General features: G+C 36.8%; 1 protein-coding gene across 2 annotated transcripts in view; it reads left to right on the forward strand.

Annotated features, from left to right (window-relative positions):
• NAA50 (N-alpha-acetyltransferase 50, NatE catalytic subunit) overlaps positions 1-16419 on the forward strand; it is a 33458-nt gene extending 17039 nt beyond the window's left edge. The window contains exons 2-5 of one of the 2 annotated variants that reach the window (XM_009238499.4): positions 11323-11456; positions 11875-11994; positions 12443-12509; positions 13466-16419. In XM_009238499.4, coding sequence (XP_009236774.1) covers positions 11323-11456; positions 11875-11994; positions 12443-12509; positions 13466-13643 — 499 coding nt within the window. In that variant the 3' untranslated portion in view covers positions 13644-16419. 2 annotated transcript variants of the gene reach the window in all.
• The last annotated feature ends 7252 nt before the right edge of the window (positions 16420-23671 follow it).

Below are 23671 nucleotides of genomic sequence, written 5' to 3' on the forward strand. Positions count from 1 at the left end.
AAAATCATGCCAAAATGTAAAGACCATCGAGACTAGGAAGAGACTGCATCAACTAACGAGCAAAATAACCAGCTAACATCGTAATGACAGGATCAAATTCCCACATAACAATATTAACTTTAAATGTAAATGGACTAAATGTTCCAATTAAAAGACACAGACTGGCAAATTGGATAAAGAGTCAAGACCCATCAGTGTGCTGTATTCAGGAAACCCATCTCACATGCAGAGACACACATAGGCTCAAAATAAAAGGATGGAGGAAGATCTACCAAGCAAATAGAAAGCAAAAAAAGGCAGGGGTTGCCAACAAAGATCAAAAGAGACAAACAAACCAACAAAGATCAAAGAGACCAAAAAAGATCAAAAGAGACAAAGAAGACCATTACATAATGGTAAAGGGATCAATTCAACAAGAAGAGCTAACTATCCTAAATATATATGCACTCAATACAGGAGCACCCAGATTCATAAAGCAAGTCCTAAGTGACCTACAAAGAGACTTAGACTCCCACACATTAATAATGGGAGACTTTAACACCCCACTGTCAACATTAGACAGATGGAGACAGAAAGTCGACAAGGATACCCAGGAATTGAACTCAGCTCTGCACCAAGCGGACCTAATAGACATCTACAGAACTCTCCATCCCAAATCAGCAGAATATACATTTTTTTCAGCACCACACCACACCTATTCCAAAATTGACCACATACTTGGAAGTAAAGCTCTCCTCAGCAAATGTAAAAGAACAGAAATTATAACTGTCTGTCAGATCACAGTGCAATCAAGCTAGAACTCAGGATTAAGAACCTCAAAACCGCTCAACTACATGGAAACTGAACAACCTGCTCCTGAATGACTACTAGGTACATAACGAAATGAAGGCAGAAATAAAGATGTTCTTTGAAACCAACGAGAACCAAGACACAACATACCAGAATCTCTGGGATGCATTCAAAGCAGTGTGTAGAGGGAAATTTATAGCACTAAATGCCCACAAGAGAAAGCAGGAAAGATCCAAAATTGACACCCTAACTTCACAATTAAAAGAACTAGAAAAGCAAGAGCAAACACATTCAAAAGCTAGCAGAAGGCAAGAAATAACTAAAATCAGAGCAGAACTGAAGGAAATAGAGACACAAAAAACCCTTCAAAAAATTAATGAATCCAGGAGCTGGTTTTTTGAAAGGATCAACAAAATTGATAGACCGCTAGCAACACTAATAAATAAAAAAAGAAGAATCAAATAGATGCAATAAAAAATGATAAAGGGGATATCACCACCGATCCCACAGAAATACAAACCACCATCAGAGAATACTACAAACACCTCTACGCAAATAAACTAGAAAATCTAGAAGAAATGGATAAATTCCTCGACACATACACTCTCCCAAGACTAAACCAGGAAGAAGTTGAATCTCTGAATAGACCAATAACAGGAGCTGAAATTGTGGCAATAATCAATAGCTTACCAACCAAAAAGAGTCCAGGACCAGATGGATTCACAGCCGAATTCTACCAGAGGTACAAGGAGGAACTGGTACCATTCCTTCTGAAACTATTCCAATCAATAGAAAAAGAGGGAATCCTCCCTAACTCATTTTATGAGGCCAGCATCATCCTGATACCAAAGCCTGACAGAGACACAACAAAAAAAGAGAATTTTAGACCAATATCCTTGATGAACGTTGATGCAAAAATCCTCGATAAAATACGGGCAAACCGAATCCAGCAGCACATCAAAAAGCTTATCCACCATGATCAAGTGGGCTTCATCCCTGGGATGCAAGGCTGATTCAATATACGCAAATCAATAAATGTAATCCAGCATATAAACAGAACCAAAGACAAAAACCACATGATTATCTCAATAGATGCAGAAAAGGCCTTTGACAAAATTCAACCACCCTTCATGCTAAAAACTCTCAATAAATTAGGTATTGATGGGACGTATCAAAATAATAAGAGCTATCTATGACAAACCCACAGCCAATATCATACTGAATGGGCAAAAACTGGAAGCATTCCCTTTGAAAACTGGCACAAGACAGGGATGCCCTCTCTCACCACTCCTATTCATCATAGTGTTGGAAGTTCTGGCCAGGGCAATTAGGCAGGAGAAGGAAATCAAGGGTATTCAATTAGGAAAAGAGGAAGTCAAATAGTCCCTGTTTGCAGACGACATGATTGTATATCTAGAAAACCCCATTGTCTCAGCCCCAAATCTCCTTAAGCTGATAAGCAACTTCAGCAAAGTCTCAGGATACAAAATCAGTGTACAAAAATCACAAGCATTCTTATACACCAATAACAGACAAACAGTCAAATCATGAGTGAACTCCCATTCACAATTGCTTCAAAGAGAATAAAATACCTAGGAATCCTACTTACAAGGGATGTGAAGGACCTCTTCAAGGAGAACTACAAACCACTGCTCAAGGAAATAAAAGAGGATACAAACAAATGGAAGAACATTCCATGCTCATGGGTAGGAAGAATCAATATCATGAAAATGGCCATACTGCCCAAGGTAATTTATAGATTCAATGCCATCCCCATCAAGCTACCAATGACTTTCTTCACAGAATTGGAAAAAACTACTTTAAAGTTCATATGGCACCAAAAAAGAGCCCGCATTGCCAAGTCAATCCTAAGCCAAAAGAACAAAGCTGGAGGCATCACACTGCTTGACTTCAAACTATACTACAAGGCTACAGTAACCAAAACAGCATGGTACTGGTACCAAAACAGAGATATAGATCAATGGAACAGAACAGAGCCCTCAGAAATAACGCCGCATATCTACAACTATCTGATCTTTGACAAAGCTGAGAAAAACAAGCAATGGGGAAAGGATTCCCTATTTAATAAATGGCGCTGGGAAAACTGGCTAGCCATATGTAGAAAGCTGAAACTGGATCCCTTCCTTACACCTTATACAAAAATCAATTCAAGATGGATTAAAGACTTAAACATTAGACCTAAAACCATAAAAACCCTAGAAGAAAACCTAGGCAATACCATTCAGGACATAGGCATGGGCAAGGACTTCATGTCTAAAACACCAAAAACAATGGCAACAAAAGCCAAAATTGACAAATGGAATCTAAATAAACTAAAGAGCTTCTGCACAGCAAAAGAAGCTACTATCAGAGTGAACAGGCAGCCTACAAAATGGGAGAAAATTTTCGCAACCTACTCATCTGACAAAGGGCTAATATCCAGAATCTACAATGAACTCAAACAAATTTACAAGAAAAAAACAACCCCATCAAAAAGTGGGCAAAGGACATGAACAGACACTTCTCAAAAGAAGACATTTATGCAGCCAAAAAACACATGAAAAAATGCTCACCATCACTGGCCATCAGAGAAATGCAAATCAAAACCACAATGAGATACCATCTCACACCAGTTAGAATGGCAATCATTAAAAGTCAGGAAACAACAGGTGCTGGAGAGGATGTGGAGAAATAGGAACACTTTTACACTGTTGGTGGGACTGTAAACTAGTTCAACCCTTGTGGAAGTCAGTGTGGCAATTCCTCAGGGATCTAGAACTAGAAATACCATTTGACCCAGCCATCCCATTACTGGGTATATACCCAAAGGACTATAAATCATGCTGTTATAAAGACACATGCACATGTATGTTTATTGTGGCACTATTCACAATAGCAAAGACTTGGAACCAACCCAAATGTCCAACAATGATAGACTGGATTAAGAAAATGTGGCACATATACACCATGGAATACTATGCAGCCATAAAAAATGATGAGTTCATGTCCTTTGTAGGGACATGGATGAAATTGGAAATCATCATTCTCAGTAAACTATCGCAAGAACAAAAAACCAAACACCACATATTCTCACTCATAGGTGGGAATTGAACAATGAGAACACATGGACACAGGAAGGTGAACATCACACTCTGGGGACTGTTGTGGGGGGGGGGGGGAGGGATAGCATTGGGAGATATACCTAATGCTAGATGACGAGTTAGTGGGTGCAGCGCACCAGCATGGCACATGTATACATATGTAACTAACCTGCACATTGTGCACATGTACCCTAAAACCTAAAGTATAATAAAAAAAAAATTGACAAGAAATCTGAACTGATAATTTATCAAAGATGATACATGAATGGCAAAGAAATACATGAAAAGATGCTCACTTCAATTATTATTTAGGGGGATGCAAATTAAAAACCACAATAAGTTGTCACTGCATACCTGTTAGAATAGCATAAATTTTAAAAGTTAACAATGCCAAATGCTGATGAAGATTCAGAACAGCTAGAACTCTTACACACTTAAGACCCAGCATTCCCACTCCTAGGTATTTACTAAGAGAAATAAGAACTTATGTTCATACCAAAACTTATATGTAAATGTTTATAGGAGTTTTACTTGTAATCATCTAAAATTGTAAACAACTGCCCTTCAGCAAGAGGATAAATTTATAGTACATCCACATAATGGAATACCATTCAGCATTAACAAGGAATGAGCTATTGATACGCACAACACCGTGGTGAGTCTCAGACATTATGCCAAATGAAAGAAACCAAACAAGCAGCTATGTATTTTGTGATTCCATTTATGTGACATTCTTGAAAAGGCAAAACTATGGGGAACAGAAAAGAGATTAGTGGCTGCCTGGGAGTTGAACTTTAAAGGGTCATGTGGGAGGTTTGGGGAGTAATTAAATTGTATATTTTGGTAATGGTTACATGATTATATGTATTTGTAAAAACTCACAACTATACAACAAAAAGATGAATTTAATTTTATGTAAGCTTTAAAACTTTTTTTTTTTTTCCCCGAAAGCCAAGGGATCAATCAAAACTGATCCTCATAAAAGGCAGGAAAGTAAAGAACAGTTAATACTTGGTACAAATAGAAAATTGCAAGCTGATGGACTTGAATCAACTAAATAATTCAATAATTACATTAAATCTTTTTTTGAACAGTCTAGCTCTGTCACTCAGGCTGGAGTGCAGTGGTGCAATCTCGGGATGGACTTGAATCAACTAAGTCAGTAATTCAATAATTACATTAAATCTTTTTTTGAACAGTCTCACTCTGTCACTCAGGCTGGAGTGCAGTGGTGATCTCGGCTCACTGCAACCTCTGCCCTTGGGTTCAAGCAATTCTCCTGCCTCAGCCTCTCAAATAGCTGGGACTAAAGGCACGCACCACCACACCTGGCTAATTTTTTGTATTTTTAGTAGAGACAGGGTTTCACCATGTTGGCCAGGCCGGTGTTGAACTCCTGGCTTCAAGTGATCCACCCAAGTCAGCCTTCCAAAGTGCTGGGATTGCAGGTGTGAGCCACTGTGCCTGGCCCATTAAATCTTAATGGACCAGATACTCCAATTGTCAGATTAAAGGAATAAGATCCAACTATATGCTATTTATACACACTTTAAATATAAGGACACAAGGAAAAGTAAAAAGAAAAAAAAAGGTAAAAGATAGAACATGAAACTTTGATTTGAAAGAAGCTGTAAAGCCAGGCCTGGTGACTCATCCCTGTAATCCCAGCACTTTGGGAGGCTGAGGCAGGTGGATTGCTTGAGTTCAGGAGTTCGAGACCAGCCTGAGCAACATGGTGAAATCCTGTCTCTACCAAAAATACAAAAAAAAAAAAAAAAAAGCTGGAAGTGGTGGCATGCATTTGTGGTCTCAGCTACTTGGAAGGCTGAGGCAGGAGGATCCCCTGAGCCTGGAAGGCAGAGGTTGCAGCAAGCCAAGATTGTGCTACTGCACTCTAGCCTGGGCAACAGAGTTGAGACCCTCATCTCAAAAAAAAAAAAAAAAAAAAAAAGAAAGAAAACTGTGTATTAATGAACAAAGTAGACTTTAAAACCAGGAGTATTGCCAGCAAAAAGGAGGGATATTTCAAAATGATAAAAGGTTCAAATTATCAACAGTAGTCCTAAATATTTGTGCCCTTCCCAACATAATTTGAAAATACCTGAAGCTTTTTTTATTGATTGAATGAAACAGCAAAAAGGAAGAAACACTTCCAAACTTTTTTTGAGGCCAACATAACCCTGATAAGAAAACATATCAAGAATATTATAAGGGCTGGGTGCAGTGGCTCACGCCTGTAATCCCAACACTTTGGGAGGCCAAGGTGGGTGAGCCTATCACTTGAGGCCATAATTTCAAGACCAGCCTGGCCAACATGGTGAAACCCCATCTCTACTAAAAATACAAAAATTAGTTAGGAGTGGTGGCACATGCTTGTAATGACAGCTACGTAGGAGGCCAAGGCAGGAGGATTGCTTGAATCCAGGAGGCGGAGGTTGCAATAAGCTGAGATTGCACCGCTACACTCCAGCCTGAGCAACAGAGGGAGACTCTGTCTCAAAAAAAAAAAAAAAAAAAAAGAAGAAAAAAGTGTGTCAAGAGTAAGCCTTTTTGAGATACCATGTGTACAAAGACTTGAAGGAGTTAACATATTCTGCAGCCAAGGATGGAGAGGCCATCAATTGACAGGAAAAACTGCAAGCAAAGCAGATTTTGGAACAAAGATTTGAAATTGTTTGCAGTATGTTCACTTTGAAGTGTCTGCTGGAGATTGCTTGAATCTAGGAATGTAGAGTTCAGGAGTGAACTATAGGCTAGAGACAGAAATTTGGAAATTGGCAGCATTAAAGCCACACAACTACAAGATTGAATGAGATCACCAAGAGAATAATTATAGAGAAGATAACCAAATGCGTCCATATACGAGGCCCTCATAAAATTGGTTCTTTTTCAGCTTCCACATTTATACACAAGCACACTTGATGTTTTAGCCATATCAAACTGACTAGTTTTCGGACTACATCATTGCTGTTTTGTTCATGTTTTATTAGACTGCATCTCTTGCCCTTCCACAGGATAAGCTAGTCATTCTTCAAAATGTTTCCCATTGTCACCTTCATTCTAGTATTATTTTTGTACTGTATGTACATACACTGTTAGTAGCACATTGTATATATCTGTCTTTCCTACCAGATGTAAACACCTTTGCATTCCAGATGCATAACGCATAGATATTCAGATATTTATTGAAATATAATTGATTTATGCTTTAAATAGGCAACTCTATTATGTTCATAAGAACTTTAGAAAAATTTAGATTGACAGAATTTTTAAAATCTCCATTAGATTAGTTTTTTAATAGAGACTTTGGACTTTCTTTTAACTTAATTTTTTGTAGGTTATTCTAACTAAAAGCTTTTTGGTTGTTTACATTCAAGTAATGTTATTTTCTTGACATGTCTACATATCCCTTATGCTTATGCCTTTTTTTTTAACTACGTGTTCCTTGCTAACTTATATTTACAAGTTGATTATATTACTTTGATATATTTAGAAAATCCACGTCTTAAAATAATTTGGAGCTAAGTGATAAGGATTACAGAAGTATTCCATTTCAGTCAGACATATCATGTTAATGAGAGTTAAACTATATTTGAAGCTCAGTTTTGCTGACAAGGTTACATTAAGTGAACATTTTGAAATTGTTTTGGCGTATTTGTTTCTTGCAAAAATCAAATTAATTTCTCAAAAACAGCTTAATTTTTCCAACAGCTACCAAACAATACTTATATCTCAAATTTGTTTAAAGCGTGTATGTACGTATATATACGCGCATAGAAAAATATTGGAAGACTATCAACAAACTGATTTCTGGCCATATTATTACAGGATATTTTCCCTTTCTACGTCATTTCTATGGTGTGCTTTTTTTTTTAAAAAAAAAAAGAAAAACAAGACATCTATTTTTTTTAATTAGTTAGGGAAAGATTAAGCTGCCTATTCCCTATTCAATATTGTTTTCTCTATTTAGGCTTTATCTGGCCACCCTAATGGAAACTTTTTTTAGTACTTAACTTTTATTAGACTCAATCTAGCACAGTGCACTGTAACCACTTTTTCTTCTTGTATGAAGTCAAGAAATACCTGGTATTATTCTTTGAAAATTGTAAATATGCTTGAAGCCTAGTTATTACCTACAAATGATTCCTAAAGTTTTAAAAACCTCAAGTTCTTTCATTTATACTTTAGAAGCTTGACTTTTTAGGTTCTTAAGTTACTATTGTTGATACTTCAACTTCATAATATAATTTTAAATCATTTTTTAAATACTAAGACTTTTTTTTTAAATGAGATGCTCTAAATTAATACAGACTGTATGTAAAAAAATTACTACATCCAACGTGTGGCACTATGGTAAGTTAAACAGGAGACAATGTAGGTAAAATGTGATCCCTGTCAGCTACTGCATTTTTAAAGGATCCTATATTTTGGCCAGGCGCAGTGGCTCACGCCTGTAGGCCCAGCACTTTGGGAGGCCAAGGTGGGCAGATAACTTGAGCTCTGGAACTGTAGACCAGCCTCGGCAACATGGTGAAACCCTGTCTGTACAAAAAATTCAAAAATCAGCTGGGCGTGGTGGCATGTGCCTTCCTCAGCTACTCGTCAGGCTGAGGTGGGAAGATCACTTGAGCCTGAGAAGCGGAGGCTGCCGTGACCTGTAATTATGCCACTGCACTCTAGCCTGGACAACAGAGCAACCCTGTCTCAAAAAAAGAAAAATTAAGGATTCTATAGTTTACAGGATAACAGTAGCCACAGATTTTTTTTTTTTTTTTTTTTTTTTTTTTTTGAGAAGGAGTCTTGCTCTCTCGCCCAGGCTGGAGTACAGTGGTGCGATCTTGGCTCACTGCAACCTCTGCCTCCTGGGTTCCAGCGATTCTTCTGCCTCAGCCTCCCGGGTAGCTGTGACTACAGGCACGTGCCACCACACCAGGCTAATTTTTGTATTTTTAGTGGAGACAGGGTTTCACCGTATTGGCCAGGCTGGTCTCAAACTCTTGACCTTGCAATCTGCCCACCTTGGCCTCCCAATTTTTTTTTTTTATGTGAATGGTAGATAGTGGGGAAAGTGAGCCCAGTAGATTTTAGTCAGAAAAGTGTTATGAAGAGGGGGAGTTCTGTGAATGAGATGTAATCTACTTAAAGAAAACATGAATTTCATACAGGGAATTCATTATAGTTGTCAAATATTTGGAATGAGAAAAGACTATACTTAAGTGACTAGAAGTTGGAAGAGACTATAACAAGAAAATCTCTATTTTTTTATTTTTATTTTTTTAAACTTCCCTATGGTGCTGAGGGGTTTTTTAAATATATAAATCTCTTACCCTTTTACTAACATGTTTGTTTATTTAATCTGTGTGGTTGCTAAGGAACTATGTTCAGATTTTAGGAAGACATACAAGACATGAAGAGATCATTGGTTGCAACAAATAATACAGATTAGTAGTATAAGAAATAATCAAGGCAGGAAGGCTAAAGTTCCAAATGAGCTAAGCCTTTCAAAACTGCTAAGTATGACAGAAAGGATGCTTTATGCTGTCTTTTGTGTTCTTCATACAGACTGCTTAAATAGGGGGTAAAAGTCTCTTGTTTTTGCCTCTAACTCCTTAGCAAGTAGAATTACTGGGCATTATAGAGTAATATATCTTAGAGAACTTTGTACTATAAGATAAAATATTACATCATATTCCTCTCTATCCAGATAAATCAAATTTAGAAATTTCTTTTTTTATCTGTGATTGTTGCTGTTTTTTGTTTTGTTTTTGAGACAGTCTGTCACCCAGGCTGGAATGCAGTGGTACACAATCATAGCTTACTGCAGCCTCGACCTTCCAGGTTCAAGCAATCCTCTCACTTCAGCCTTCTAAGTAGCTGGGACCATAGGTGCACGCCACCACACCTGGTTAAGTTTTTTTAAAAAAATTTCTTATAAAGTTTTGCTATATGCCCAGGCTGGTCTTGAACTCCAGGGCTCAAAGGATCCTCTCACCTCAGTCTCCCAAAGTGCTGGGATTACAGGCCTTCATGCCCAGCTGTTTGGGTTTTTTTTTTTTTTTTTTTTTTTTGCTTTTTAATCTAAATTTTAACATTTCAAAATACAGTTTTTAAAATTACAATTTCTACTACAAATTAAAATCCTTTCAAGCATGTTTCTGTATATGTTAACAAAAGTCTGTTGTTAAATATAGTTGAAATGTGCTTTTTCTCTACAAAACACAATATACTACAACATCTTTTTGGGCAAATAATACAGATGGAGCAAAAAAATTGTAGAATGCTGTCAGGTTTGCCTTATCACATTTGATCTGCCTTTAACAGTAGTGAAGTTCACTTCAGCTATTAAAAATTCTTTGTTTACAGCTCTGCAGGCAAAACAACTTTGATACTTTGTTAGAAATTGGAACTGAAACTTTTTAGCTTTAATCTTTTCCATGGAACCAATTGTTTTGATTACAAGTGGTTTCTTAGGAATGCTCCTTTTATTAGTCCTTTCTCACGCTGCTAATAAAGACATACCCAAGACTGGGCAATTTATAAAGGAAAGAGGTTTAATTGACTCACAGTTCCGCAGGGATGGGGAGGTCTCAGGAAACCTATAAACATGGTGGAAGGGGAAGCAAACACATCATTCTTCACATGTTGGCAGGAAGGAGAAATGAGAGCGAAGCAAAGGAAAGGCTCCTTATAAAACCATCAGATCTTGTAAGAACTCACTATCACGAGAACAGCATGAGGGCAACCGCCCCCGTGATTCACCGGGTCCCTCTCACAACATGGGAATTATGGGAACTACAAGATGAAATTTGGATGGGGACACAGCCAAACCATATCACTCCTGTTGCTTTCTTAATGGATAATTTTCATACTGGTGTGATTTTCAAAATGTGAATTCCTTTGTTTTGTTTCCAGCAACTCTGGTTCTGAAAATGGGGTATGTGTGTCCAGGAATGTGAATTTTGCATATCACGTCTGTGACTCTGATGTAGGTAGTTCATAGACCACGGTTTTCAATGAATAGAATGTGCATGGTATTGCATACTTCCATTGTTTTCTTAGAATAAATTACTAGAAGTAAGATACTTGGACAAAGGAACTGTAATTTTACCAGAAATAGGTGTATCTAAATTTTTCTGAACTATGAACTACAAGGAAAATTTTGACACTTGTAGAATGTTATTCTGGCCTTTGTAGTAGTTGTTGTGTACCATATTTGTCCCTAAATATATGTAATTGTATGAAAGCTATGAGTAGAATTTGTATTGAATGACTGTCAAAATTTGCTTATAAATGATAATTTGCTTATAAATCAACTCTGAAAGAGTTGAATTTATCAATCATGTAAAAAAGACTTGGTACCCCTTTCATATGTTCATATTAACAAATGGGGCTAATTATGTTTTATTGAGTACATTTTGATTTGTTCCAGTAGCCGGATCGAGCTGGGAGATGTGACACCACACAATATTAAACAGTTGAAAAGATTGAATCAGGTCATCTTTCCAGTCAGCTACAATGACAAGTTCTACAAGGATGTGCTGGAGGTTGGCGAGCTAGCAAAACTTGGTATAATATAGTTTTTTTTTGTCCTCCCTTTTCTTTCTTTTTGTTCTTGAACCCTAGTTTTTTATAGAGCAGAAAGAGTTAACTAATTTAGTTTGCTTATTTTATAAGTGAGGAAATGGGAGTGGTCTAGGTTGTGAGAAAAATCTCAGAGAAATCGGTTGAATAAAATAGTTGAATTTAAAAAGAAATGCTTAGTGTTCTTACTTTGTGTATACCTGTGTGTTTTCACTTTTTAAGCTATACTCTAGAGGAGGCTTAAACTTCCTAAGATGGCATAAGAGCTTTGCGGTCATTGATAATCATGAAATAGTTGATGAAATTTAATATTGATAGGAACAATGTAGTCCTTTAAAAGGGAAAAAGATTAAATGTGTTATTCTGTCTGTTCAACATTATATCTTTATATTTTCCTTGGCAGCCTATTTCAATGATATTGCTGTAGGTGCGGTATGCTGTAGGGTGGATCATTCACAGAATCAGAAGAGACTTTACATCATGACACTAGGATGTCTGGCACCTTACCGAAGGCTAGGAATAGGTAAAAAATTGTGGTTTTTTTTTTACTTCTTCAGAGAAGCATAAACATATTATTTATTAATGTGTCTGACCTAGTAAGTTAATGTGGGTCTTTTTAAGGAATACTGAGAAAGGGTTACTGAATTATGTAAAATATGGTGAAAAATAACTAATGTTTATTAACATAATTCTATTGGAAGCCCTACATAGATTTGCTGTTTACATCCCCTTCTGCTTTTTCTGTTTTTCTTCTACCCGGAAGTGCTTGTTTAAAAAGGTTAGTCTTCTGCTAACAGTTTTAAACATACGTAGCTATTGTAGAGCGAGAACACAACTTTGGAAAATAAGGATATCTAGTGTATACCTCATAAATTCTTTTAGGACTCAATAAGTAGTTCAGATGGCAAGTGGATAGATACATAATTTAAAGGTTGATTTATGAAGTCACGTGTTATTTGTTTTATTAACAGGAACTAAAATGTTAAATCATGTCTTAAACATCTGTGAAAAAGATGGTACTTTTGACAACATTTATCTGTAAGTAAAATAATATTTAATGTTCTTATCAAAGGGGTTTAATTGGCAGGAGAAATCTTTACTAGAAACTTTAAAATCTGGTCACTTATTGTGCCTTTGGAAACACTGTGGAAGTAGTTGTTACAAAGTATTCGAGTAGTTGTTAGTTTTGTTTTATTAATAATAGTAGATTAGGAACCTGAGATAGAACACATTGCTTTATTATGTTAGGATGAGAGCTCCAAAGTCACAGGGATGAAATCAGGATTAAAACTCAGGCCTGCAGAATTCAGGACTATTAATACTACTTTTCTCATGCAAAACTTTGTGTGTTTTGTTCAAAGCTATGTTGATAGCCTTGAACATTGTGGTAGATCATTTGTAGTAGAGTTTAATAATCAAAATCAGAGATTACCTAGCTGAGATTATACTTGAATCTCAAGAGGCTGTAGATAAAGAGTTATGACTAAGATCACAGCCATGGATGTTCATAATTTAGTTTGGCCATGTGAGAGATTGAATTATACAGTGTTATTTTGGGAAGTAATTGAGACAGCTTGCGTTTTTAATTTTTAAAACATACCATGTTTTTTATCAATCAGAAGGAAGATATACAAGTTTTGAGACCTTAGTTTTTTACTTTTCATCATTTTTTTCTGTGTGTTAATAGGGCCTTTTAATAATTTATCCTCTTACAGTGAAAAAATTTTGATAGCTGTGGTACTTTTCCCTTTGTTGACTAGAAGAATAAACCCTATGAGCCTTCTAGTCTCAGCCAGCTGTCTTACAAATGTAAAAATTAGATTAAAAGTGTAAAATTGTCATCAAAAGGTTTTAGGTAAGCATGCCTAACCTTTGTTGATTACTGGTAATTGTAAAGGGAATGTAACAAATATTTGGAGCTATCTGTGGAGAATGCTTAAAACTTGATGAAACCTTAATTTTAATTTTTTTTCTGATACTCTCTTATATCTCAGGCATGTCCAGATCAGCAATGAGTCGGCAATTGACTTCTACAGGAAGTTTGGCTTTGAGATTATTGAGACAAAGAAGAACTACTATAAGAGGATAGAGCCCGCAGATGCTCATGTGCTGCAGAAAAACCTCAAAGTTCCTTCTGGTCAGAATGCAGATGTGCAAAAGACAGACAACTGAACAAATTACAAATGAACTTTCTTGCACTTGCTTGTCGCCAAATAAAAGAGAGGCCCATTGATTCCTCCCCCACCCCAACACTTTTCTTTTAAAGCTTTTCTCCCTCCTTGTTCTTGTTTTTCCTTCTTCCTTTCCTTTTCTCTAAGAGTTTTAATACTTTCAAGGACTTTAAAAAAAAATCATGTTTGAATTGTTTTCTCTTATTTTTGTGAGGTGGTTTGAAGGAAGGAAAAGGTAGATCTGTTTAGTTTTGCAGTTAAAGCTAGATGATCCTAAAAATTTAATTGTCAAATAATTTCAAATTTAATGTCCTGCTTTCACATTGAAGGGCAGAGCCTACAAAGCATTGTATTTTCAAAAGACAAAAAGAAGCAGCAGCAATATCTTGTTCTCTAATTCATAGACAAGTTGAGTGTGTTTGTGGTACTTTGGGTTTTTAAACACTTTGGGATACTAATCCCTAGACATTGCCTTCACTCCACCTTTAGTCCTTCTGAGCACTCTCTCGGGAGTTGGAAGATCGTTATCCTTGTAAGAAATACTAAGCTTATTTTGATTTTTAAGCAATTATACCTTCTCTTCTTGCTGGTGGGTGGGGCAGTTTGGTTTAGTGTTATACTTTGGTCTAAGTATTTGAGTTAAACTGCTTTTTGCTAATGAGTGGGCTGGTTGTTAGCAGGTTTGTTTTTCCTGCTGTTGATTGTTACTAGTGGCATTAACTTTTAGAATTTGGGCTGGTGAGATTAATTTTTTTTAATATCCCAGCTAGAGATATGGCCTTTAACTGACCTAAAGAGGTGTGTTGTGATTTAATTTTTTCCCCTGTTCCTTTTTCTTCAGTAAACGTAACAATAGTCTAACCTTAAAAATTGAGTTGATGTCCTTATAGGTCACTACCCCTAAATAAACCTGAAGCAGGTGTTTTCTCTTGGACATATTAAAAAATACCTAAAAGGAGGCTTAGATGGGCTGTGACACAATAAATTCAATTAATGTCATCTAATGCCAGCTGTTTAAAGTGTGGCCACTGAGCATTTGATTTTATAGGAAAAAATAGACAGTATTTTTGAGAATAACATAGCTGTGCTATTGCATATCTGTTAGAGGACATCCCAGGTTTGCTTATACTCAGTGCCTATGATATTGAGTTTAAGGATTTGAGGCAGGGGTAATTATTAAACATATTGCTTCTATTCTTGGAAAAATAGAAGTGTAAAATGTTAATAATACAATTGTCACTGTGACCTCCTCCACTGAGAGGACTGGTTTATGCCAGATCATTTTCCGGCACATAGGGAGTGGCTTTGACAGGTTAATAACTTTGTAAGATGGGAGACATCTGAAATATTCATGTTTTCCTTTTGTAGTCCCATCTCCACTATTTAGAAATGTTCTCAGACTTTAAAATAATGCACAGGGCTTGAGCTTTCTGTCATTTGACTTTAAAAGGAAGTTTCATTCATATTTATCCTCTTAGGTAAAATTGTGGTATAAAGTCTCATTTCCAAATATGTTAAATGACAAAATTATTTTATAAAATGTTTATGCACACTTTATAACCTGAAGTTTTTATTTGAGAATGTGAAAGTGCAAAGTGCAGTAGACTTCAACAATCTTGAGTGCCAAGAATAATACAGAAAAAGAAGACAGTTGATGAATGAGTTTATAGGGTTCTAATCTTAAGATGGTAAAAATGTAGAAAGACCTTGCTGGTTTTTTGGGGGTATTCGTTTCTTAAACAATCCAAATCTAAGCTTAGAAGAAAAGTTTAGTGTTAAGCACCTTTATCTTCATGGATAAGCTTCAGCTTGCTCTTGGCAAGAGAAGAGTGCTTGAGTTACAGAAGGCATAATTAGTTTGAAGAATGCAGCAGCCTTTTTGTAAACTTCCCAGATATCAAAATAGACTTTGATACATAAATGGTTTTCTGAGATGACACTGCCTCTATTTCTATAACCTATAACCATTTCACCTGGACTATCTAATCAGTCCTATGAATGTATCCCTAAATGTGGTTATTGAAAACCGAATAGCTGCCTCATGACAAGTACATGTTATTTAAGGAGGAAAAAATATTAAATTTTGAATTGAGTGTGTAGGCTCCCTATCATTATATATAGAGTTTCTTTTTCCATGGTAGTCAGTGACTTAACCTAAATTGTAAGTGTTTGTAAAGGGTTAATTGTCCTACATCAAACTTAGTTAAATAATTCCATCCACTTATGGAGGAGGAGGAGAATGTGGAAGAGGTAAAAAGCTGGGCACAAGTTCATATGCCTGTAAGTCAGTAAAGACTGAATTAATGTCCTATGTTGAGCTGGTTATTTTGATATATGATAATAATTATCTTTGAAGTAGAACAATTCTGTTAACTGGAAAATCACAGGATATATCCATCATATTTTTCAGGACAGATAGTTTTTACTGTGGGGCAAATAGGTTAAAATTACACTGTATGGTAGTTGCATTTAGGTTTTAAAGAATCTGTAGAGAAATCTATGCAATATATAGTTTGTCCAGATTAGCTTTCATTTGGGGAATGAAGTTCTGAAATATCTCTAAAGCAGTTTACTCATCAACTGAAAGTCCTCCAAAAAGAGAACTATTGGGAAACCATGGTGTGTGGTGGTGGAAAAGAAAACCTCCCTCAGTTTTTTGGAGGGAATAACTTAAAAAATACTTAAATGGCTAAGTTTACTTGGTGCAGTTAAGAATTAAACTTGTCAATTTTAACATTGCTGTTACATCTGAAATAAACTTATGTGATGTTCTGGTAGTGATCTGTGATATCTGTAAATGTCAAAACTATATTGTTGAATTCTGCAGCCAGCAACCGTATATACTCATTGTGTAGTGTTTCCCCTTACTGCTTTTATTTACTTTCACATTTAAGATCTAATTTTAAAATCATTAAAATAGGCCAGGTGTAATTAAGGCATCCTAATTCAGATCTTCTGTGACTTGCTAGGTACAGTGCCCAATATCTACAATTTAGTTCCAATGAGAGGGAAAAAGTAAGATCCAAGGAACTGTCTTGCTGCTATATTTTTAATGTAATTATTAGAAATACTTGACACTTTAGGCTGCAATCTAATTAGTAATGTTTATTGGCTACAGATAACATATTCAGGTGTTTTGTTTTTCTTCCTTGTAAGGAAGGAGTATAGTAGTTCAATGAGTTGGGAATTGGCTTTTAAGCTTTTTATCAAACATGAATTTAAGATTTTTTCTTTAACAATTAATTCAGTATTTAATATTTCTAGTCAAAATTGTTATAATTAGATTTTTGATTTTTTCATTTAAGAAGCAATGGGTGATCCTTGTCTAGTGTGTCTTAGTTATTACTGTAGTTTAAAACAACAAACAAGTATTATCTTCCACAGTTCTGGATCAGGAATCTAGGAGCTGCTTAACTGGGTGGTTCTGTCTTGAGATCTCAGAAGGTTGCAGTCAAGCTATTAGCCAGGACTGTACCATCTTGAAGCTTGACAAGGCTAGAGGAGCCATTTTCAAGATGTCTTGCTCACGTGGCTCTTGGGCTTCAGTTCCTCACTGTGTGGGTATCACACACAAGTTGCTTGATGGACAACTGGTATGTGGCTTCCCCTAGAGCAGGTGATACAAGAAAGTGAGCAGAAGCCATACTTTTTTATGATGTAGCCTCAGGTGACATTATTTCTGCCATATTCCATTAGTCACACAGACCAACCATTGAATCAGCTTGGTATAGTGTGGGAGGGGACTACACAAGGATGTGAATACTGGGAGGTGGATATTATTGGGCCCTCTAGGAGACTGGCTATCACTGCTCAGAGAAGATGCTGGGCTTTGTTGACTCCCAAGGTCAGGGTAGTTTTGGTTAGGTTGTGTTTTATTAGTCTCTAAAAGGAGTAGTTTTCTAAATGAGGGTTATAAAGCACTGCACTTTACAGTTATTCAGGATATAAAAGAAATAGTGGGTCTAAAGGCTGTGCTCTTGTGGTTGGGTTTTCAGTGGGGAGGGGAGACTAGACTAGTCTGTCTCAGCCTGATGCTGTTCTCACTGATTTGAATATTTCTGGGAAATTGGATACTACAGTCACAAATAGGAACAGTAAGCCTATAGAAATTTTTCAGGGAGTAAATATTTGCTATGGCAGTGTCCTGAATTGGTTCTCCCTTGCAAGACTGAACTGTAGGAACTTAGTCCTAGTTTATGATACAGCCAAGTAACATAGTCATATGGGAAAAAGGGCTTGAGTCAGATTTCTTAATGTGTGTGTAGTTAACTTGGTAGAACATTGAGAATTATTAAGTCAGAGAACAATCTGTTACTGGGGCAGAAATTCTCAACCTTTTCAGTTCTCCAAAATTTAAGATATTTGATTTCTTAGGTAAAATGTTTTTGTTTTTGTTTTGGAGACAGAGTCTCGCTCTGTGGCCCAGGCTGGAGTGCAGTGGCGCGATCTTGGCTCCCTGCAAACTCCGCCTCCCAGATTCAAGCAATTCTGCCTCAGCCTCCCAAGTAGCTGCGACTACAAGGCACGCGCCACCACGCCTGGCTAATTTTTTGTATTTTAGTAGAGACGGGTTTCACCGTGTTGCCCAGGCTGGTCTCGAACTCCTGAGCTTAGGCAATCCTCCTGGGGCAGCCTCCCAAAGTGCTAGGATTACAGGCGAGCCACAGCGCCTGGCCAGTAAAGTGTTTTCTATCTAGAATGAATCAAGGTATTTTCCTTGCTCAGTAGCTTCTAGAATAAGAAAAAATAGCAGCAAGATCTGATTCAGAAATAGTTGGGAGCAGAAAGTTAATATGAAGGAATTGCTACTTGTTAACAGCCTAGAGTTGAGATCTAGAAGAATTATTACCTTTTTAAATTTGTGATGAAAGCTTAAATCCAGCATTTGGGAAGTTACTCTATTGGCTGAACTATTTTGGAGTTTGTAAACTTTGTATTAGATATTCCTGACTTAAACTAATTTGCCACATAGCTTTAATTTCATCCCAGTTTTACTTGTTTTACTGTCCTCAAAAACTCAAGACATCTGCACTCAAAGGATCTAAGCAGTATAAATTAAAGCACATGTTGAATCGCTGTAGCTTTCGTAAGACATCTGATTATAATGCTTTTCTTTGTTTCTTTGTCCATACTGAACTTGTCGAGTTTATCTTTGAGAAACCATTTGCTGGTATCAAAAATCTTCTGTAAAGATTTGAACAATCTTGAATTATCCTTGTCGCTAGCAATCTCTTCCCCTAAAGTATAATAAAACTGTCAGGTACTATATGTATAATTGCTTATGCAGGTGAAATTTGAATACACAAACAGTAAATCCCAGTTCTCTTAGTAAGATGAGGGCTTTGTTATAGCACCTTTAAAACAGTTTTGTAACCTCCTTCATTCTTACCACCTTCCTAAGTAAGAAACGATCTTCCTTTAGTGGATATAAAAGTTGTACATTGTTTCTACAGACTTACTGGGTGCCTACTATTCTGAGCTCTAGGGATACAGCAGTGAGCAAGGCAAAAAATGTCTGTGACCTCATTAAATAAAGGTAAGTAAAATTCCAGTTTAAGCAGAATTCATGTCTAAGTGCAGGTCATCCTCTTTACTAAAATGAATCAGCTCCTTCAAGGATCTTGATTTTACCTTAATTTTGAATTCCCTACATTGACTTGTTTTCTCTAACATTGGCTCCAGTACAAACAAAAAGCCTTAATTCCCATAGGAGAACTGAGACTTAAAAGTGGGAAAGGGAGTGCAAAACAGATACAAGTTCAGAATTTATAAGCAGAAACAATCTAACATTGTAGAGGTTCTTTTTTTTTCTTTTTTTTTTTTTTGTTTTTGAGACGGAGTCTCTCTATCACCCCGGATGGAGTGCAGTGGCGCAATCTCAGCTCACTGCAATCTCCACCACCTAGATTCAAGCAATTCTCCTGTCTCGGCCTCCTGAGTAGCTTGGATTACAGACATGCACCACCATGCCCAGCTATTTTTTGTATTTTTAGTAGAGACGGAGTTTCACCATGTTGACCGGCCTCTTCTCGAACTTCTGACCTCAGGTGATCCTCCCACCTCGGCCTCCCAAAGTGCTGGGATTATAGGCGTGAGCCACTGTGCCCAACCTAACATTGTAGAGGTTCTGATTCCATCATACATAGCTTGTGTCCCTGGACTCATGTAGCTTATCTCATTCTAAATGGCCTTTTTCATTCTACAGCTTAAAAACAGACTAGCTCAGCTCTGGTGACATCTTAGCTAGAGATCATATCATCAGACAAAGGAGTGACCTACTTCACAACTTGACCTTTTGCATCAGGATCCAAAGAGTAAATTCTTTCCTTCATCATTTTAGTTTCTGACTAACAGTTCTTCCCCAGATGATGTACTAGCAGTGACCTCCCTCTGGGGACTTGATTCAGTTTGTTTTACACATAAGCAAATCTGTATGACCTTGGTTAAAATTATCTGCAAGTTTCCTGATTCTTTGTCTTACTTGCTTTCTAATAGTTACAACACTGCTAACTCCTTCAAGTGTAACTTCCACAACTGCTCAGTACCTACTAGCTTGGTCTTTTCTTGCCAAACCTTTCTTCCTCTTTCCCTACATGGAATTATCTAGAGTCCCTTCACAGCAAATGGAAGTTTTGCCTATATAATGTACCCTGGGACAAGTTTAGAATGTGGATTATCACCAATCATTGACATTAAAAAAAAAAAAAAGTGCTCCTTGTAACTTGCAGGGCATAGTACACTGCCTTACGTGAAATTTGGTCATGGAATGTACTCATAAGAGATAAGTGCTGACAGTTAAAAAGATGAGTATGGCCCTTCCCTGGAGATGCTTAATACTCTAGTAGAAAATAAACATAACATTTTTTTCAATTCCCATGAGATACTATGTTGGGATGAGAGGCATATTTTTACAGAATTTTGAAGACGACTTATTTAAATTAGTTTTGAGTTTTGGTTCTATTACTACAAACAAAATGATAATTATTGTGTCATACGGTTATTTAGACATCTAAGAGTGAACAAAAATGATTAGCATGCTTAGAGAATTAATTATCTCCACTGAGGCATGGTAGCGCCACAGGAAAGGTGTGTCCCGTAGCAGATGTGAGATAACTTAGCTATTAGAAGTAATCTAGGACCAAAGTAATTGATCAAAACAAAAACGGGGGAAATAATTGAACATGTAGCCCAACTCCAGAGCTTTGCAAATTTATAAGAATCACAATGCTTAAGCGGTGGCTCACGCCTGTAATCCCAGCACTTTGGGAGGCCGAGGTGGGTGGATCACGAGGTCAGGATTGGGAGGCTGAGGTGGGTGGGTGGATCACGAGGTCAGGAGATCGAGACCATCCTGGCTAACACGGTGAAACCCCGTCTCTACTAAAAATACAAAAAATTGGCTGGGCGCGGTGGTGGGCACCTGTAGTCCCAGCTATTCGGGAGGCTGAGGCAGGAGAATGGCGTGAAACCTGGAGGCGGTGTTTGCCGTGAGCAGAAATTGCGCCACTGCACTCCAGCCTGGGGAACAAAGTAAGACTCCGTCTCAAAAAAAAAAAAAAAAAAAAAAAAGGTCAGATTTAACGTATGCATTTAAAAGGACAAAAATTCTGCATTAAGAACTTGGGATAGGGGTTAAAAAACTCAAATTAACTCTGTTTAAAGAGCTCCTAAGAAAAGCATTGCGATATTTTGATAATGAAAAGATCAAAAACATTCTAATAGACAATTTTTTAAAATACAGCTTTACTTTTGCCTAATGTTGCATTGGGTTCATTCATTACAATAAAACTCACTGGCCGGGCACGGTGGCTCACGCCTGTAATCCCAGCACTTTGGGAGTCTGAGGCGGGTGGATCACCTGAGGTCGTGGGTTCGAGACCAGCCTGACCAACGTGGAGAAGCCCCGCCTCTACTAGAAATACAAAATTAGCCGGGCATGGTGGCACATGCCTGTAATCCCAGCTACTTGGGAGGCTGAGGCAGGAGAACTGCTTGAACCCAGGAAGCGGAGGTTGTACTCCAGCCTGGGCAACAAGAGCGAAACTCCGTCTCAAAAAAATACAAAACTTACTGAGAGCTTACCATGTATCAGGCACTGTGATTGATGCTACTATACAACAAAGTGCTTATAATTAACAATACTGTAATATATACTTAAAATTTAAGTATATATTACAGATAAATCTTACATGTAAGTTTTTAAATCACAAAACAATAGAGGCTGAGAGGAAACTTTTGGACATGATAGATATGTTTATGGCATTGTGATGGGTTCATGGGTGGATACTTATCTCCAAACTCATCAAGTTGTATACTTTAGATATGTACAGCTTTTTTGTATGTCAATCATACCTCAATAAAGTGCTTTTTAAAAAAAATTAACCAAAATGACCATATCTTGGGTTATAAATCAGAATACTAGCACTTTGAGAAGCCGAGGTGGGTGGATCACCTGAGGTCTGGAGTTTGAGACCAGCTGACCAACATGGTGAAACCCTATCTCTACTAAAAATAAAAAAAATTAGCTGGGCGTGGCAGCTTGGAAAGCTGAGGTAGGAGAATCACTTGAACCCGGGAGGCAGAGGTTGCAGTGAGCCGAGATCAAAAAATTAGCTGGGCATGGCTACTTGGGATGCTGAGGTAGAAGAATTGCTTGAACCCAGGAGGGGGAGGTTGCAGTGAGCTGAGATCGTGCCATTGCACTCCAGCCTGGACAAGAGCAAAACTCAGTCTCAAAAAAAAAAAAAAAGTCAAAATATATTTAAGAAGCTTGATACCTGGAAAATAAATAATCTGAAAATTAAACGTTTCTAAATCATGTCTAAGAAGGTGTTGCAAGAGAAATGAGAATATTTTGAACAGAAGGAAAATGAAAATATATCAAAAGCTACAGCAAGCAGCTAAACATGCTTAAAGGGTAATTTACAGCATTAAATGTGTATGTGAGGAAAAATAAAAGATCTTAAGTTTCCATCTTAAGAAACTAGAAAAACAAGAACTAGTTAAATCTAAAGTAAGCTGAAAAGGAAAAAATAAAGAGCAGAAACCAATAAGATTGAAGACAAAACAACAAACAAAGCAACTGCCACTTTGAAAACGTAAGATTGATAAACTATCTAGACTGACCAAAGAACAGAGAAGACACAAATTACTGATATCAGTAATGGCAGGGGACAACACTACAGAACTTAGAATAAAAGGATAATCAATTCATCCAATACAACAACTTAGATGAAATGGACATATTTTTTGAAAGACAAATTACTAACGTTATTTAAGAGGAAAGTCTGAGGTTTGTAAAAGGTTAAACAGTCACCATATGACTCAGCAACATATACATCAGAAATGTCCACATGATAACTTGCACATGAGTATTCATAGCATTCATAATAGCCAAAGGGTAAGAACAACCCAAATGTCCATCAGCTATATCCACAGAAAGAGCTATTGTTTGGTCATAATAGTTGAATTGTATGGTGTGCAATAATATCAGTAAAACTGTTTTCATAAGAAAAAGAAACAGGAAACCTGAATAGTCTCGTATGTATAAAGGAAATTGAATTTGTAGTTAAAATCCTCCCTACAAAGAAATCCCAGGCCCGATGGCCTCTTTTGTGAATTCTATCAAATATTTAAGGAAGATATGATACCAATCCTACCTACTCTTCAAGAAAATAGAAAAGAATATTGCTTAACTCATTTTTTGAGAACAGCGTTATACCAACACTAAAACCAGACAAAGACATTATAAGAAAACTATAGACTGGTATCTCTCATGAATTATGACTGGAAAATCCTTAAGAAAGTATTAGCAGATCAAATCCAGCAATATATTAAAAGGATATATTATGATCAAATAGGATTAGTCTCAAGAATGAAAGGTTGATTTAACAATTGAAAACTAATTTGTGTAATTTATCATATTAATGATCTTAAAAATAAATGATTATCTCAATAGATGCAGGAAAAAGGTATTCAACAAAATTCAACACCCGTTCATGATTTTTTAAGAGAACAATATAGGAATAA

Source organism: Pongo abelii, chromosome 2, assembly GCF_028885655.2.
Source record: "Pongo abelii isolate AG06213 chromosome 2, NHGRI_mPonAbe1-v2.0_pri, whole genome shotgun sequence".
In the NCBI taxonomy this organism is placed as follows: domain Eukaryota; kingdom Metazoa; phylum Chordata; class Mammalia; order Primates; family Hominidae; genus Pongo; species Pongo abelii.